Below are 19,849 nucleotides of genomic sequence, written 5' to 3'. Positions count from 1 at the left end.
CAAAGAATTTTCATTTAATGCATTTAGCGTAATTAAATCGGGACGGTGGGGGACAAATGAGACAAACCGTGGAGGACGCAAATTCAATTGATCAGAAAGATTTCCATAACTGCTGTAATCAATAGTTAATCTACCATCCCTAATGGGAATGAATGGGCGCATTTTTATTTTATTTCATTGAGGACAGTTGTCAACCTATTCTGCAAAGAGAATAAATCGTCGGCTTTTGCAGCTGATAAGTAAAAGCAATTATAAAAGCCAGCAGAGAGCTCAGACAGAGATTTTGTCCCAGTACGGCAGCAGCAGGTAGAAATGACGGCGCTCTTCCCTCCCATAAAAGGTCACACAAATTTCATTTTACTTGTCTTTTTTCCCTGAAGGCGAACTGAGGTCATACAGGAGGGGATGGGGGGGGTAAAGGAATCCCAATTGCCATTTTACGAAACTAATTTATAATATGTTTGAATGAAATCACCCTGAAAGTCTTTGAAACTCACTTTTTCTAACATCAAAAAACCGACAATTGTGAAGTGAAGAATTTTACTGACAAAGACTCTTCTTCTTCTTCTTCTGTGGTCGTTTCAGTGTCTCCGGACGTTGGTGGGCCACACAGGGGGCGTGTGGTCATCCCAGATGCGAGACAACATAATTATCAGCGGCTCCACTGATCGCACACTCAAGGTCTGGAACGCAGAGACAGGAGAATGTATCCACACCCTCTATGGGCATACCTCAACAGTGCGCTGCATGCACCTACATGAGAAAAGGTATGGAGCAATCTCACTCACCATCAGTTTAAGTATCGGTGCATAAAAGGTTAAGATGAGGCCACGCTACTTCTCATGTGATCAAATCTAATCAATAACAGTAGAGCTGCAACAATCCGGCTGAAATAAGGAAAACAATCAGTTCTTGGAGAGAAGAACTGATCAGTAATAAAAAAAAAAGTAATCTTTGGCACTAGCTCAAACCCAGGTGTTGATAAATGAATCAAATTGACGTGCATGTTAGACGGTGTCTGGAAATGCTGCCTTCAGGGTCAGGTATTTCCACACCACATCCCAAACATGTCTCATTAGGAACGTACTCCTGTTAGAGAGTTGATTTTTATCTTTCATGTCTGTTGTTACATCTGATTATCGTTCAGATCAGTGATGTGTGTTGTTATGAGGCTGGGTCGCTCTCATTAAAAAAAAAAAAGAAAAGAAAAATTATATCCCAAGAGACTCCTGATTAAGATCAATTAAAACTCACTTATTCACACTTTATCCCATTTCCTTACAAAAACCTCAGTGTTATAGCAACATTATTCTGCCTCAACTCTCATCAATAAAGTGGAATAAACTGTCAAGTCCAAAAATGTCTCTCATGTTCCCAAAGTCAACACCAGGCAAAAAAAAGAGCAGTAAAGGAGGGAAAGTATCTATATGACAGTGAATATGTGGTTTCATAGTGATTAAATAGACCCTGCGAGGCGTCTTAAGTGAACCGCTGCTCACTTATTTACTAAATATTATACTCCAGAGACTCAAAGTGCTCTTTTTGCCTCAGGGCCCACCAAGGTTTTTGTGTAGCATTTGATTGCTCACCCACTGGAAACACTGTGAGCTGCAGGCAGCCAAGTGAATAACATGTTGGTGATTTTCATCTTTGTAGCACCGTGAGGCATTTTATAAATAAAGAGTATGTGCTGTGTGTATCTACAGCATGGTCCTATCCAAATAGCCTGCAAAGAGAAATATTGATAATGTGCAGGAATTCTGGTCTGGTGAAAATCAGTTGACACTTTTTATGTGTTTTCCATCAATTTCTGTTTGCAGTATTGACTGTAAATAAGATCCTGCGTAGAAACTGTACTCACTGTAATCTCCAAAACGAAAACCTTTTCTCTCTAAACGCTGTTTCAGTTTCAATAACCCATAAGTCATCCGGGCGAAGACGCTGCCGAAGGGCGGCTGTTTGAGTGAAAGAGGTGTTTTTTGTACGTTCAAGCATGAACATGAACGTGACGGTGTGTGTTACTCGTCAGATGAACAAAAGAAAACGGTCATACCTGTCTCATTAGTCTGTCACTGCAGCTGCCGCAGCATGAACGAAGAGTTATGAGGAGAGTTTAATCATAAAGAAAGCATAATTTAGGGGGAAGTTTTTCTCTAGGGAAAATCCAACTCAACACACACAATCCTCTGGAGATTTCACTCTTGTAAAGTGTTTGTTTTTCACACCCACTGATACATTCAAGCTCAACTTGCCTCACTGCTTCTGCTGCAAGTCTCTGACTCTGTGTCCTTCGCTTCCATCTCAGGGTGGTCAGTGGTTCCCGTGACGCCACGCTGCGCGTCTGGGACATCGAGACAGGTCAGTGTTTACACGTCCTCATGGGCCACGTGGCGGCGGTGCGCTGCGTCCAGTACGACGGCCGACGGGTCGTCAGCGGTGCCTACGACTTCATGGTTAAAGTGTGGGACCCCGAGACGGAGACCTGCCTCCACACGCTGCAGGGCCACACCAACAGAGTGTACTCCTTACAGGTGAGCGGCCTCAGGGACCAGAAAGACAGAGGCAGACTGAGCACACACACGGTTACATTTAAGGCCAGACTTGTTCACTAATTTTAATTTAGTAGTTTAGTCGTATGTTTCCAGTCTCCTTTGTTTCAAATCATATGTTTAATGTATCCAGTTGCACATCAAAACGTACTCATAAACTGAAATATTAAATGTTTGCTACTTGTTTGCATTGATTTCACATTTTTAATTATCATTTTATCCGTATTTATGTACATTTCTATACCTTGTCTATGTGTCCCCTCCACGTGTGTGTGCGTTAGTGGTTGTTTGTGTGAAAAAATGAATTCCTGTGTGTCCTCTAAGATGTCCTCTCACCCACTCTGTGATGACAGTGCACTTTAGCTGGTGCCATCGCCCTCGGAGCGGAGGCTGTTTACTGCACAGACAGATTGGTTTTTGCACCACGCAGCGTCATTAAGCTTTTAAAGTGTTGGTGCTCTACATTTGAACGTGGGAACAAAAGGCAAAGCTTTCACGGATCAATAAAATTCAATAATTTCAATGAGTTTAATCTTAAGGTTTGTTAATAGAGCCAGACTTTGCTGCGTAGGCGTCTGCGCCATCAGCTTGTAAGTTCTGGTGACATCTGCGCTCAGCGTGAACCGACAACTTTATTTTCAGCCGATCTAAATGTGTCCTCTCCGTCTACAGTTTGACGGGATCCACGTGGTGAGCGGCTCATTGGACACGTCAATAAGGGTCTGGGACGTGGAGACGGGCAACTGCATCCACACGCTAACGGGCCATCAGTCCCTCACCAGCGGCATGGAGCTCAAAGACAACATCTTGGTCTCAGGCAACGCAGACTCCACGGTCAAGATCTGGGACATCAAGACGGGCCAGTGCCTGCAAACACTGCAAGGTGAGTCCACCGTCCCAGCAGGCTGCTGTTCCAGCTGTGAGTGTAGTGTAGTGGAGCAGTCACACCAAGTAAAAACAGGAGCCACCACAATAATGTAACACATCTCCAGAGCAGGTGAAAGCCATTCTTTATTTGTGTAGAAGTCAGAGGGAGAGGACTAATGTTAGAGGACCTGGAAGAAATTCTTCTCTATTTAATATTTTCTTGCCTTTATTTTCTTTATTTATGATAAAACTGAATTATAAATATATGAATAAATAGCTGTAAACAAGAGTAGAAAATGGCAGCAGCTTTGAACGCCAACAAAAAAGCACCAAAGTTTGGACTTGAAACTGATGGTTTAGGTAAAACTGAGGCTCCACACAAGCATGTTTTCATTTTAAAGCGGTGAATTCAAACTAAAAAGACAAAACCAGATGCGTTTCAAAACAAAAACGTAACAGTGTGGACGTAGGTCAGACATACACTAAGGGATCTGTGTGTGTGTGTGTGTTGTGGGTCTGCTGGTCCCGATTAGTCTCATTTTCTTTGTATCTGTTTGAATGGCTCCAACTCCATTAGCAGCACTGGTGCCTCACAGGAAGTTGGAAATCCTTTACTTGAATAGTGGTGGCAACCACCGATGCCCTGCCCCTAAATGCCCTCATTAACACAAACTACAACCCTGCGTGCTGGTCCTTCCAACACCAACACACACACACACACGCTAAACAAAGGGATTCCCCCAGTAGGAGACTGAAGAGAGGCAGGGATGAAACCAGGGGGGAGGGTGTGTGTGTGTCTTGTGAAGAGGGGTGACTACAGTGAGAGAGGATGAGGGCAGGGCAACTTTGTGGGTCACATAATTAGGTCAGTGGACAATTTCTGCTATTCATTTGTGTGTTTTGATAAGACAATAGGCCAATAACAAGGCCCTCACTGTCAGCTGAAGAGAGCAAAGGTAGTGATGGAGCGGGCTGCTTTGTTGTGGTAATGGGAAGAGAGAGAAGGGGAGGACGGGGGGGCAGGGATGTGGGGGGTTGGTGCAGAGGATTGTATACTCGGGTAAATAACGCAGCCTTTGAACTAACTGGAGAACCGAATAGGGAAAAGATGTGAGAGCTCGTCGACTGCGAGATCTTGGACAGATTTTCCCCCTTTGCAAGTGGATCGTTCAAAGCGTAAAGAAATTTATAACGTCTGAGAAGTCAAATGGCTGCCATGGCAACGTCAGCAAAACAGTTTATTGTGAGCTTGTTTGCTTGTTTGTGTCGCCCCTAATTGATTTAATTAAGATATCATTTTGAGGTGCTCGGGGGAAATCTCAAGTCACTGGCTGCACACGTGCAGTCGCAAATAAAAGTGGCGTCGATGAAAGAAGCAGCGACAGCCGCCATCTTCACTTCAGCGGTGGCCTCCTGCCAGCTGACGCCACACACACACACACACACACACAGAGCAGACTGAGGTGAAGCCGGAGCAGCGTCTCTCTGCAGCCTGACTTATAGCAGGAAAGACCTCGCCGTACTGTCAGGAGCAGCTTCAGGAATAAGAGACGGGCTCCTCCCTCCTCGCTGACTTAATAAGGTTTTTTGTTTTGAGCTCTTTATACTGTAGCTCGGTTCCTCTGCTGCAACTCTTTCATTTCCAATTCACCCTGCACTCCTCTACTCGCTGCACTTATTAGAGATGACAAGAGGGAGCTATAGGAGGAGCTATACTGTAGATGCCCAGGTCAGGGTTTCCTGCATGAAAGAGTTTTTTCTTTGTCTTTTTCGAAAGTCCTAAGCCTCTCGTCTTGTGATGTGCTTCCTCAGAAGACGGCAGCAGAACCAACAGACAGACTCATTACACTCAGCGTGCGCTCTTTTCTTCAAATTAGAGAAGGTGATCTGAGCCTCGGCTATAAAAACACTGAGGAAAAACCCAACAGGAGCTGAAAGTCTCTCCCCTTGTGCTTTTCCTGTTTGCATTTCCATCACAGTCAAAGAACCATGAAGAGCAGATAACAGGACGCAGACACACAACTGTCAACACAGTGGTGTTGTCCTTTGTCGTCTTCTGAGGCATGACAATGATTGGATGTGCAGAGGCAGAAACTCGTATTGAAAACATCAATACCTTAGGTGTGTTGGTGCCAGAGAGGATGGAGATGGTGCTGTACTACTTTTATTTCCCTCAGAGCGATAAAATAAAACATCCAAAGTTCACATAATCCTGTTTAAATTTATATAGTCTGAAGCGCTTGAAGAATCGATCATCATTAAAAACTATAAGTCACAAAGTGAGTCAATAAAAACGAATAAAAAGGTCAGACTAAAGGTGTATTGATGGATTTCCAAATATCAACCATGCACAAGAAACAAGCAAAGAAAATTCCACCTTAAACTATGCAGGATTTGTATCTTAACTATGCTACTCTTTTACCTTAATTAAACAGCTTTGGAGTAATTATGATGTTTAATAAATGACATGTTACTTGTTACGAGGGAGAATGGAGGCTCTCTGCCTTCCACATGGCGTCTCTTGGCTGGAAAACAACTTTACAAGGCCCCGTAACCCGTAATCTCTTGTTTGACAGATTAAACTACACAAATATACACGTCGTAACATTGTATATGATATATAACGTTATCTACCGCTCTATTGATTGATTTATTGCCAGTTTCGTTGTAAACAAATGCACATGTCAGGAGGAGGGTTAGCAAAACAGCGACTTGCATAGTTCCCCTTTAAAAGTGTCCGGTAGCTGCTGGTAGCCTCTGATCAGTCGTTACATAACTGGGGGAAGTAAATTTCCCAACTTCCTGGACAAATGTGAAACAGTTTGTCCTCTTGTGTCGTCTCACACTTCTTCACCTCTCTGTCGTTTCCAGGTCCACACAAGCACCAGAGCGCCGTCACGTGTCTTCAGTTCAACAAGAACTTTGTCATCACCAGCTCGGACGATGGCACGGTCAAACTGTGGGACCTGAAGACGGGCGAGTTCATCCGCAACCTGGTGACTCTGGAGAGCGGCGGCAGCGGCGGCGTCGTGTGGCGCATCCGGGCCTCCAACACCAAGCTGGTGTGCGCGGTGGGCAGCCGCAACGGCACAGAGGAGACCAAGCTGCTGGTGCTGGACTTTGACGTGGACATGAAGTGAGGAGGGGACGTGGTGGGGAAGCATGAAGAGAGCGCACCGCGGAGAGGAGAGGAGAGGAAGGGATGGAGAGAGGATTGGGGGGGAGGGAGGAAGAGGAGGAGGAGGAGGAGGCACTTGGAGACCGAAGGGCCACCGCCACCGCAAACTCTTCACCCCAAACTCGCAAAACCTGCAACCACCACCACCACCACCACCAGTGGGCTGTCCTGTCCTCTACAATTATCTCCCCCGTCCCCCTTTTTTGGGTAAATGTTACTGACAAAGCCACAGACCCTCACATGTGTTTAGCCCCTGCTTTTGACCCCCCACCACCACCGCCGACACCACCAGTTGGAGGTGGAGCCGGAGGGGATCGGGCTGGAAATGGGGCCGGGGGCCACGACCGGTCTGTCCCTTGATTAGCTGGGAGAAAGAAGAGAAGGAGAAGAAAAAGAAGAAGAAAGGAGCGACTTGACGGCTGAACTCTCCTGAAGCGACTCCCCCACCCTTTTCGGTTCGGGGGGGGGTCGACTTCGCACAGAGACTTGGTTTCGCTTCAAGCCTGACAGATTTTGAGATGTACAGAGATATATTATTTTTTAATGCCCAACCACCACCGCCCAACCCCCACCCCTACCCCTACCCCCACCCCCCACCCACCCTCATCATCAGTACGCGCCCTCAAACACACAAACACACACTCAAAACCGGAAAAAGTGGAAAACAATGACTGTAGGAAATTTTAAAAAATGTAAAAAAAAAAAATAAAAAAAGATGGAGGAAGGAGGGAGATGATGTTTAAGGTGAATTTCCACACAGTTCCAGGTGAAAAGCTGCTTGACGTAGAGGAATCGGAGGGTTCGGCCTGTAACCAGGCTCGTTTCTTGTCACTCCATTTCCGTTTCTTGTTCTCCACTCGGTTTCTGTAGTTTGATTTCTTTACAATATCGCACACAAACACAACTGTGAATTTCAGAACCTTTTTGGTTTATCATATGAAAGGGGTTTCTCTATTGATGTTGTTTTTTTTTTCCTCTTTCCTTGCCGTTGCTAACAGCAACAAATCCCAGTATTAGAAACCTGCCCGGTTTAGGTTTGCTGTCATTATGTCACAAGTTTTTCTTTTCTTTTTTTTTTTCTTGGTCTTTCTGTTTGAGTTGTTTGTTCTTCCTTTCTGTTTTCTACATACCTGGGTTTGGAGGCTCCGTCTCCACATGAACATCAATGCTGTCCAGAATTTTTCAGTCGAGCTGGGGTGGTTTCCTCAAAGCCGGTGCTGTGACGAGAAGTAAAGGTTCTCTGCTCAAAAGCGCTGTGGATTAACGCCCCTGAACCCCCCAACCCCTTCCCCTCTACTGTTTTCCCCCAGTGGCCAAACTGTATTTATGCTGCTAGATGAATGGAAAAAAGAGAGATGGAACTTTTACTTGCTGTGACGTTTTAGTCCCAGGCGAAATTCCAAATTGAACTCTATATGTTTGGACTTTGACAAAAGATGACAACAAAAAAAAACGATAACATCCAACATTTTTGTTTTTGTTTTGTTTTTGTTTTTGCCACTGAAACTTGAGCCAAACGTGCCTCTACGAGGCTGAGAGGAGGGAGCGCGTCCGACAGACACTGACGGAATCGCTTGCAGAGAGAGGAAAACAAGCGGATGTACACTGTTGGCGTGCGTGTGTGTGCGTGCATGAGTGCGTGTGTTATAAGCGTGTTAATGGGCAACTTGTAAAACACATTCCTTGGGACAAAGCTCTTTCAGCCTGTTCTTTGGGGAAATGTACAAATGCTGTGTGGACTGGCAAAGGAAAAAAAAAAAAACTAGCAGATGTATCAACTTTAACACGTGAATGAGAGAAACTGTCCGTATCCATGTGTGATTGTTGTTCCATTCAAAGATGTCTGAAACAAACAAGAGGAGACCATCACAAGCATCAAGTGACGGGTCGAGCTGCCAGGAGTCTTAGTGTTACACGTGTTGCAGTGGATAAATCACCGCAGCCGCAGCCTCGTGGATCGTCAGTGGGAAACATTAAAACACAAAAAGGCAACAAACGTGAACTGAAACATTGTAGCCAAAACGAAAATCGTCTCAATCTCCAAGAGTCACAACTCAAGCTGAACTGTGAAAGTGGTATAACACTGTATATTAAAAAAGAAAAAAGAAAACAATCTTGCTCTATCTCCTCTCGTTGTTTTCTCCCTCTGTTTTAATTTATGATCTGGTTTGAGAAATCAGATTTGTTGCAGGTGTTTTATTTTTTCAGTTCATGTAAACTGCCTGGCAAAAAAGAAAACAGACAGAAAAAACCTTAAAGGGATTGTGTATTTGTTTGATTCACTTAGAATTTTATTTTCTTATAACTTAAGTGCAATAAAATGTGGGTTTTTCTTTTTTCATTTCAAGCATATCAGTTGTCTGTTTTTGTTACCTGTGTGAAGGCATCTTATATGTTCAATAAAGCAAATTATTTGGTTAATTACATCCACGAGGGAATACTTCAACATTTATCGCAGTGCAGGTTTTTACGAGGCCAAATCTGTCACAGCCGTTAACTTCAGATGAGACTGTTTCCTTCAGGGGATCCAGTTTAAGGAGCAATTCTTCTCTTCTATCAAAAGACTTCATGTTCTACTTCCTGTTTGTTTAGCAGGTCATGAGTGACTACAAGCATAAAGCTGGAGATTTTGATCAGACCCTTTATTAAGGATTTAAGATTGGTTTATCACTAGTTTCCTAATAAGATTTTTCACACTAAATACATAATTTACAAGCGGTTAAAACACATTAGATAAAAGCAGTCACACGGAAAACTTCCAAACCCATCAAACAGTTTTAAAGGTAACACCTGAATTAATTAAATAACAATCAATAAGCCATTTATGAATCATTTAGAGTTTAGTGTCATTGTACAGTGGTGTCTTACAGCAGTAAGTCTGGGGAATAAAAAGTTACAATGTGGCAGAGGTTGAAAAGTTGACGTAGATGCAACTCAAATGTGATGGATTCAAACTAAGTGAATTCATCATATGACTCGAACGTCGTCTGACGAGACCAAAAATAGCAGCAGAACAGAAAAAGCCACATTCCCATAAACTCTACATAATGATTTTTTTTGTTCTTAACATTAGACAATACCTCATTATGTCCTCGTCTCCTGCAGCGGTTTACTGGCACACTAATGGACACTAACAGTCGGTAGTAGTTGAAAACATTCATTCATTCATATTTTCTGTTGCAGATTTTCCTTAGTTTCTCTGAAAAGTTGCTCTACATTAGGACGAACCTGTGGGATTTGATTGCTGGCTTCCGCAGGGCATGAAAATCTCTTTAAGAGTCCCAAACATGTTTATTGATTTTCTTTAGGAAAAAAAAAAAGAAGTAATTTCCCAGTTTTCAGCAAACATCAGAACAGAAGTAAATGATGCGTTTGCTGGGGACTGTTTTCTCTCCAGTGAGTATTAATAGCAGCTGCAGTGTGTTATGTGGGATTGACCCAAAATAAATTATAGGGCTCTTTGTTTATTAACAACGGAGCTCGGAGGCACAGAGGAATGTGCACTGTGGCTTCGGCCTCACAAGCGATGCTTGTTTGTAAGAGCTTGTTGTTGTTTTTTCCCAGGAGATTTGTTGATATGAATGATCAAGACTTATCAGCACTTCTGTCTTTCAGTAGCTCAGTGTTACATGAAGAGGTGGCAGCCTGAAGTCTGTCCTCAGCAGGACGTCCAATCAAGTTTAGTACATTAAATAAAATAAAAAAGACTCAGAATCAGTTTGGAGATGTCACTCTGGGAACTTCAGATGGACATTTTCTGATGATCTCAGTTTATTGACTGAATGATAATTGGATTATGGAAGTAATCCATGTTTAACCATAAGTAAACAAACCAAGATGAAAGCAGCTTTTCTGAACTTTTGCATTTACACAAGTGGGAAAAAAAGTAGCACAAGTCGATCCTGGTGGTGAATGTTTTGACAGACAGGTCCAAATCATCACCACCATCATGTCTGAAGTAGCTGCTTCACAAGCTTGTTTGTTGTTTGAATGCACAGAAGGACAATCAAGCTCAGTAGCCTGAAGTAAAAAAAAAAAAAAAAAGTAGTCATATTCAGAATCATATTTATAATCCCAGTGTTTTTCACTGAGACTAATTTTGCTGAAAGAGATTAATCTCCCCTCTAGAAAATGATGACGGGCTATTTTTTCCACTTAGACTTTAATTTAATTCTTGTTTTTCAACCTGTAAAGATAATTTATGCCTAGGCTATTTCAGCCTCACTGGAGCCTAAAAAAAAAAACACCCAGCAGAGCATGTTTCCTTCCTTCCCTCTGCTCTCAGTTGCTGTATCTAAACAGCTCTGTAAAGGGGAGCGACCAGGGGGAACTATTTGAATTTGACCCTCTGTTTTGTTTTGGTCAGTGTCAATTATCTCCAGACGGTTATCTGTCATGAGCCCATGCAGCTCGGTGCAGCAGCAGCAGCAGCAGTAACAGGCTCTGTGCTGCGGATTCCCTCCCGCCTGTTGCCTAGCGATAGCTCGTCTCTGGCCCCGGCCTCCGAGCTCAGTGTGCAGCTCACAGAATAAATGGCATTGTGAGGAAGCGGGCGAGGGCTGTACATCCTCACATGAATGGACGCGTGGGGGAGTTTCCACTTTGGTTGGCAAGGTTTGCTCTGTCCGCCTGTTTGTTCCCAGGCTCCACTCATGTGTTGTGTAAGCAGCAGCTCTGCTCCACTGACTGGTCATGGAGGATAGTAATCCACTTTTTTTTGGGTAGCAGCAACAGAGTATAGGCTGCCTACTTCTTTATAAAGTGTTTCTTGGCCACAGAAATACAATATTATGACAAATCTATGAAACACAGTTCATCAGCTTTGTTAATCGATGAATCATTTTCTGCGACAGTGCTACAGTTTGGCTCTGTGAGGGGAAAAAAAGAAGCTTTTGTCTGTGTGACTCTCTGTCCGCCACTTTGGTCCAGACTCAAAACCTCTTGGATGTTTTTTTTTGTGTTTTTTTTTTTGCCGTGAGATGAAAACACAGCTGTGCACCAGAGCAGCCTCACAAAGCTGCTAGAAAGGCTGCAGATTAGTTTTTGTTCTCCGGTTTCAGCTGCTCCCATGTGAGATCGTGCTACTTTTGTCTGTTTTTATGGCTCCGAGCTGGCGACAGGTTGTCCATCCGTCTCCATACGATAGCTCAGGGGTAACTTCTTCAAATTTGGCACAGAGATTAACTTGGACTCTAGGATGGATGGACTGATTAGATTTTGGCCGAAAAGTCATTGTGACCTTGCAAACATGTTTCTGGCCATAACTTCAGAATTTACATGTTAATTAACTGCAGCTGGAGCAGCTGGCAGAGGTGTAGGACCACAAGCCAGCACTTAGAGAAGCCTATATTATAAAAAGTGTACAGTAATGTTTTTAAGGCTTTGAACATTTCTCCTATAAAACAACACATCTCAAGACTATCACCTTTGGCTCTGTGAAAATTTGATGATCAATTTTTTCCCTATTTTTGGACATTTCCTAGAGATTGACAGAGAAAACTGCTGCAGAGATGCTTCACTCACATTGAAGAGCCAGAACTGCACCACCGTGTAGAAAACCCCCATTACAAATAGAAGTTGTACATTTTTAATCACATTTCAAGGAGAAATGTGCCAATTTTTACACATCAGTGTCTGTTTACAGTTCCTGTAGCTGCAGGCAACAACTACCAACCTGAAAAAAAACTAGAAACTTATACAACACTGTACAAGTTTTAATATACAGAGTTTATCCAACCTGTATGTTCTGCTCTTCACCTCTGCCTGAAGCCACATTAGCAACTACAAGCATGACACAACTAAGTCTTCTTCTACTGAACTCTCATCAGTGGAGTTGCATTCTGGGTAATGAAGGCACCAGGTTCTTTGCTGCATCGATTTTTAACTTATTTTTACTTTGAATTGTGAAGAACAAGTGAAATGCGGCGAGTCCAGTGGATTTCTCTTTTTACTTCAGAGGTTTTACCAACTAAATGTTTCAATCTACTCATTTTGTAGACGCATGGCTGCTCTGCCTGGAAGTTATTAGATTATTACTCATGCGCTGATGCTTCAGTGGTATTTTACTCTTGAGGAAGGTCGACGTGGAACAAGTTCTACTTTCTTTAAAGTTATTTTTTTTAAGGCTTTATCATAGTGACAGTGGGATACAGGTGGGATGTAGGGGAGAGAGAGAGACAGATGGGCAGTGCTCTTCCAGGTAAGAGGATCCTCCGGATATGATCAATTGGATTAATCCCGTCGTAGGCAAGAAAGAAATGTATGTTATTGCTTTACAAGACAACCCAGTGGAGTTGAATGAACCTTTAGAGAAGTCCAGGGAGTAAATGTCTCTTTAGTGGATCATTAAACAACTGAGACATCTCCGACATGATATTAGAGCCAACTACACTAACTACCGATGTTATAAAAGAGAACACAATCCAAAAAGGTTGGGAAGCACTGGTTTATAATCACAGATCGGCGTACAAGTTTCAGCCTCTCATTATGTGACATTGCCTGGTGTAGTCGCAGAGAGCTGAGCATATCCCATAATAAGATGTCACACTTTTTCTATTCAGAGAATCAGGGTTATATAGATAACCTTTTTTTAATGTACAGTCGTAATCTGAAGAGTAACCAGGAACTTAAGCTGCCACATAAATATAGTGGAGTAAAAGGAGAATTTGCACTGAAGTGAAGTAGTTGAGATTGAGATTTACTTCCTTACTTTCCACCACTGTGAGAAAATAACATCTGTAACGTGTATTTTTCTCGGTTCATATAGTGTAACAAACAAGATCATCTGGACGAGGAGACACTGATGTATCTCCACAGGCAGCCTTTTAATGAACTTAATTCTGGGAAGTGATGAATCATCTCACTCCTTGAGGTTATTAGCCATTTATCTACCTTACACTTACTGCCCGGACTGTGCCGCACTTCTTCCATCGTGATGAATGAACTTCCCTCTCTCTGCTCTCGCCGCTCAAACGAACCACGTCGTCTGCCGCTGCAGCTCCGACTCATCCAGAGACAGAAAAACAACAACAACAACGGTCATGAGAGATGGAAACCAGTGAAAGGCCGCACTTCGGTCCAGCAGAATTTCGACGGCATTGGGACGAATTAAAGGTTTCTTTTTTTTTTTTTTGGATGTCAAGATAAAAGAGATGGAAGAGGTGGAGGAGGGACTGTAGCTCCAACACCTCATTTCATATCCTGCTCCATCTCTTTGTTCAGTAATCCTGCCCTGCAGCATCGTGGCTCCTCTGATTGCCAGCAGATTCTCAAAGGGCCGCAGCATTAGCAGTGGTAGCGTTTCACGTCTCCACTTAATCCTATTTTGGACCTTTGTTGTAGCCCGAAAACTGATAAAGGAGAACTTAATCTCCATAACCTGCTGTCAGTGGATGATGCTGAATGGAGTTACAGTAAAGGAGCTCAACATTGATTGGCGCGCTCACATTGGTTGATCTGAACTGTTTTTGTTTCCTTCAGGCAACTGATGTTGATGTCCGCCATTTGTCTTCTTCGCGCCGCCTCCTCTCTCTGGAGAAGCACATGCATTAAAGGCTGAGAGGTCAGCAGGTTTACTCAACGCCACAGTGGCTCAAAGCGTGGATCTGACACGTCTGACCTTTTTCTCCTTTACAGTCATCTTGCACCTCCCAAAAAAAAAGGAAAAGAAAAGAGAAAATCTTCACTTCCCCAACACCGCCATTGAAATGCCAGGTGTGTCACCGGTAAAATTGGCCCATCTGAATGGATTCCTGCGTTTGATCACAGCCCAGCAGCGCACCAAATCACATCTTGTGTTTCATAATGAGATGTGTCAGGGCCATTCTCGAGTACAATAATCCCGTACGAGGGAGCTGGAAGCAGAAATATTCATTCACCTTTTCTCTCTTTTCAAATCAGGCACGGTTAATAACACCCAGGTGAACGCACGGCAGATCGGATCAGCTGAAGTCCTTTGATTGCCCTGATGGGATTCATGGCTGACTGCTACTATCAAGGACCTGACAGCAGGAGGTAAAACTGCAGGGGTCATCCATTCATATTGGTGGAAATCCAACATGCCTCCTACTGCAGGACATTTATTTTAAATCACGGTTGAGTTTTCAGTGTCTCAATAAATTACAAATCCTGTCAGGATGAATCATAAAGAACATATCACATTTTCTGTTTCAACTTTACACATTGCACTTCAGCAAAACTTTGAGAGATTTGTACTTTGATTTACTATCCACACTTCGTGCAAATCAAAACTTCTACAATCTAGAACAAAAAAATTGATTTTTATCTTACTACATGTATTTATTACTACTTTTTTGAAATCGTACACAATTAAATCTGTGCATAGGCAAATTGTTTTGTTTATGTAACATAAAAGAGGGAGAAAAAAATAGCAGATCTGAAGTTGACATCTTCAAACGTTATGTAACAAAAAACTCAAAATATAGAAAAAGAATAACCAGTTTGAAAAATTAGTTAAATTGAACAGTTATTAAAATCGCTGCAAATGTTTCTTTCTGTCTATAGTCTAATTCAACAAATCACAGATAATTTAAACAATTTTATTGCTTACTTATATAAAAGTTAAAGGCCTGCAAACCCACACAGGTGTTTTTACTCTCTGTGGCTGAGAAGACCTGCTCACAGAGACTCATGTGTCTATAAATCACTAATAGTATCAATGAGTCACTCGATAAACAGGATCGTAACTTGTCCTGTGACAAAGATAAGGCGGGTGTCAATCAAGCCTGGTCTGCTCCCGGTCCCTCCTGCAACAGGTTTAATCAGACAGACCAACCTGTGAGGGAGGGGGCCGCGGGTGTAGGGTCATAAAATATAACTGCCTCAATCCAGCACCTGTGGTCGGTTCAGAGAGCTGCAGCAACTCGGTACCAAAAACTGTGTTCACATCTCTCTGGTCTCAGCATCTCTACACATGCTGCCTGGTTGTTTTAAGATTCATTTTAAAACTATTTCTCTTTAAAACACACGTATATATTTTTTTAATAATATGTAGATTCTTTGGGGGGGATGTTTTATATCTGACTCATATGAAGCTTTTGTTACTTGTATTTAAAAAAAGTAGTCCAACGAAAACTTTATGAGAGTAATAGGGCCCGACACAAAACGGTCCATAAAACTACACAAAAACCATTTAATATTCCTCCACGCTGCTCGTCCGCTGCAATCCAAGTGTCCTGAAGGGATATAGTCCAGAGTTTACTCGAAACAACGTCATTTAGGACATTTTTACAGCCTAAACAGTCCTGTATTGAATTTGCCTGGGGCGCGCTCTCGCGTTCATGCACAAACTGCACTGGACACAAACAGGTCCATAAAACTACACAAAAACCCTCTAATTTTCCTCCACACGGCTTGGTTGCTGCAATCCAAGTATCCTGAAGGGATATAGTCCAGAGTTTACCCAAAATTAAATCATTTAGGCAAGTCAGGTCATGTCCGCATGTATCGTATGAACGCGAGAGTGGGGACTGTTTAGGCTGTAAAAATGTCCTAAATGACGTCGTTTCAGGTAAACTCTGGACTATATCCCTTCAGGACACTTGGATTGCAGCGGACGAGCAGTGTGGAAGAATATTAAATGGTTTTTGTGTAGTTTTATGGACATTTTTGTGTCGGGCCCTATTACTCTCATATAAAGTTTTTGTTGGACTACGAACCAGCCTCCCGGGTCTCCAGATGCACTTTGAGGAATAAAAAACGAGTATTCATCAGCATGAGGGTGAGTCACTAATGACTGAATTTAATTTTTTGGTGAACTATTCCTTTAAATCAGCTTCAGTCAAGGAGCTGCATTGAAACTCAGCTCAGAGTTTAACGCTTTAATAACAGTCATCATGTAGGTGTTAGGAGTCTGTGTGATGAGTTTCCACTTTAACTTAAGTAAAGGGTTTGAATTTTTCCCCCTCGTCACAGCCTGAGGGTCAGCGCAGTCATATGTGGGTCTACAGGTCACATGACCGTCATATGAGTCGTCACGAGGAGAGAAACTCAGTAGGAAACTGCCTGAAGACGGAGATGCTGGGATGGTGTTACAGTGCAGAGTGTAAGTGACTGAGTAGTGACCTCTCCTGTGACCTGGATGTCTAAAGGCTCCTTTACACTGCACAGTTTTAACATGATCCCCTCGAGGCGTCCTGCTGGTCCCGGCCTTTGTGGCACCAGCCGTGACCCATATTGGTACCAGTTCAAGCCCAGCTGGGGACTTTAGTCACGTGTCATCGCTGCATGTGTGCATGTGTGTCTCTCCCTCTCTCCCTCTCCCCTTGTCTCCTGTTATCTCTCTACTGTTTGACATCTATTACAGACGTTTAAAAAGTGTGAGAATGAGTCCTGCATCACAGTATGACACATCCGATGATGGTGTTGGAGCTGAAGAACCGTCTGCATTTATTCTGACTGTTGGAAATTTAGGGCTAGTTTCCCTCAGTGGGTTTCCTGCTATGACCCACATTTATAAACAGAACACACTGGCCGATATTGGAAGAAGAGAGGACATTTTTCACAACAAAAGCTTCAAGCTTCAAGAGAGATTTGTGTTTTGTTTCTGTTTTCAAACATGGTGCAGATTCAGACAATCTTAAACAACCTGCATTACCTGATTCTAGTAGGCTGACGTCCTGCTCAGTGTCACGTGCAGTGACCCTGCTGCTGTCGTCACAGTGTGAAGGAGACTCTTCACTGTCTCACAGCTGAGCCTCTACTATTTACTTTACAGTGGCTTGTAGCCACAATTTAAATTAAATCTAATCTACTTACATGATTAAAAACCACTAAGAGGAGCAGTGAGTGAGAGTGGATCCCAACTCTGTACAGTAAATGAAGACACAGGAGTCCTTTATCTTCATTTATGAAGTTTATGTAATTTATTCTCAGCTGTGACATTTGTCCTATAACAGGACTAATGTCACAGCTGAGAATACATTTCTAACTAAGCTTCTGTGTGGGACATTAAACAGGAATACGGAAGTTTCTTGGTACTGGATGTCACATAGACAACGCTGCCTTTGTTATGAGCCTATTTATCAGATTAATGGTCACTATTCATGTGTGTGAGGCAATAATACGGAGAACCGGTGACCTATTGTTCGCTTTAAAATGACGCCGCAGGACGAAGTAGAGCTGCAGCTAATGACGACCGTCACTGTGGATTAATCTGTTGATTATTTCTTCACATTAATTGTTCGCGAAATGGGGAAAAATGTCCCAGAGCCCAAGGTGACATCTTCAAAGTGTTTTCTTTCTTTCTTTCTTTCTTTCGTTCTTCTTCTTTTTAATTCAAAACCCACAGCAACCACCAAGTGGCACTCTGTTCTTGTCAATCAGCGAATCAATTAATCAATCAGTCAATTAAGTGAATAATTGTTTTAGCAAAAGAAGAAAATATCAGCTCTCTCTCAGCTTCGTTGCAGGATGTAAAGGTTTGGAAGGACGTGTGTTTTCCTGTAAAGGAGCATTCAGCTTCACGCTACACCAGGGCCCATCTGCAACACTCGTGTGCGTAGGCGGCGAAAAGCATGGCAGGGGAGGATGCCAGCACATACTGCTATGGGGAGGGCACACACGCTGACTATCCAGCACCACCTGTCTCACTCGGGTAACTGATGAGCACAAGGTGTGCAACGGTGTGTGCTCTCATTTATCTGCAGAGGAGATGAGTAAGCAAATTCACCTGTGGTGTCGTCCTCAAGAGCTAATTATGTGGTCAATTTTCTGCAACAGCGGACAGAGTGTGTGAACATCTCACAGACAGATTTATCATATTTGTATGAATATGGAACAGAAGTCTCAAAAAAAAAAAAGAATCTCAGACAAGTGCAGATGTATTTGCTCCTTTCTCTTATTTAAGCAGTTGTGTCTCCCTGTTTGTGTGTCTGTGTGCATGCATGTGTGTGTGTGGTGGTTGTTGTGCTGGTGCTTTCATGCCGCCTGCCTCTGCCCGCTGTGGCTTGGCAGGGAGACGTTGCCGCTGACAGCTCCTGAGCGGGAGAAATGCCGCAGGCAGAGCTCGGGCATGACAAACCCTTCTGGAGCACGCTTATGACTCAACGGATCCAAGATACAGGAAAAATATTTCAAATCCTAATGCCCCGACCTTAACTCTCCAACGGTGTGTACGTCCCCTGGTGAAAGTATTTTTAACCCTTTGAAGGATAGTTCCAGGTTTATCACAATGTGGATCTTTATGTTTTTAGTAGTAGCTATAGAGTTGGCCATCTTCTGAACCACTTCTGATCCTACATTTTGTTTCACAACTGCAGCCGTCGACTTAAGAGCGTGGGATGAGTCAGGTGTGTGAGACCTGCTACACTGCAGCAGAGAGGTGGGACAGGCAGCACTGGGGTGGTTGGACGACATGAAGGTATAATCCTAAACTGTGTTATATCGTCCTCTCTTTTAAGGCAAAACAAACAATAAAACCTACAAACAGTAAAAAGAAAAAGTGATGAATGTGATGGACACACTTGTTATTCAACGAGTTTAGCTTCTAATGTCACATGGAACAACACGTTCCAGTCAAATTCATCACTTTTTAGCATGTTTGTGTATTTTTACATGGTGTCATTTGTTTTGCAGTGCATGTGTTGTCAAATTGATGAAGATGTTTTCTGAATTTGTTTTTCTTTCAGGGCCACAGTACCGTATATGCTTTGGTTTCAGTCTTTGAATATGATTGAATAAGGATATTTGATTGGAAAAGATACGTAATTAACCTGGTAACACACGACCAGGATGCAGAGCTAATGTACATGCAGGTACAATCCAAAAGTCAAAGGCAGCAGTTGACATTCAAACTCAGCCCCTCGGCTGATCAGGTGATGTATTACCCATCATTACTCTGGGTGTTGTGTGTGTGGTTGTCTTGACTACAGTAACTGAGATGTGAAGTGACGGCACCACAGCACCAGTCCAGTCCTAGTTTATCTAAGCTGAAACATAAGAAAACTACAGCAGGTCAAAACGAACTAACAAACAGATTTAGTGTTAACTGTGATATTTACACCTGACGGTGTGACTTACAACGTCACCTCTCTCTTTTTTTCCTTCCTCCTCTAAATAAATCTGAACAACCCCGAGGTTTGTTTAAACTTATCCTCTCCCTGTTACTGTGTAATGTCAACGCCCCTAATATAGAAAAAGTGTTGAGAACAGTGTTAAAAATATCATTTTTGCACAATGACACATGGAAACTGTGGAAAAAAAAACCTCACCCTCTAAGTTTTCATTCACTCCCTCG

The 19,849-nt window shown here is 42.9% G+C and overlaps 1 protein-coding gene across 2 annotated transcripts in view; it reads left to right on the top strand.

Moving 5' to 3' along the window:
- fbxw7 (F-box and WD repeat domain containing 7) overlaps positions 1-9,020 on the top strand; it is a 122,866-nt gene extending 113,846 nt beyond the window's left edge. For both annotated transcript variants that reach the window (XM_085781956.1, XM_085781966.1), the window contains 4 exons: positions 586-767; positions 2,306-2,531; positions 3,222-3,432; positions 6,288-9,020. In XM_085781956.1, coding sequence (XP_085638082.1) covers positions 586-767; positions 2,306-2,531; positions 3,222-3,432; positions 6,288-6,556 — 888 coding nt within the window. In that variant the 3' untranslated portion in view covers positions 6,557-9,020. The remainder of the gene's footprint in view (positions 1-585; positions 768-2,305; positions 2,532-3,221; positions 3,433-6,287) is intronic.
- The last annotated feature ends 10,829 nt before the right edge of the window (positions 9,021-19,849 follow it).

Source organism: Trachurus japonicus, chromosome 1, assembly GCF_045865225.1.
Source record: "Trachurus japonicus isolate A0001 chromosome 1, Traja_1.0".
Taxonomy (NCBI): Eukaryota; Metazoa; Chordata; class Actinopteri; order Carangiformes; family Carangidae; genus Trachurus; species Trachurus japonicus.
The sequence above is the reverse complement of the archived record's forward strand: the minus strand, read 5'-3'. Positions and strand labels throughout refer to the sequence as shown.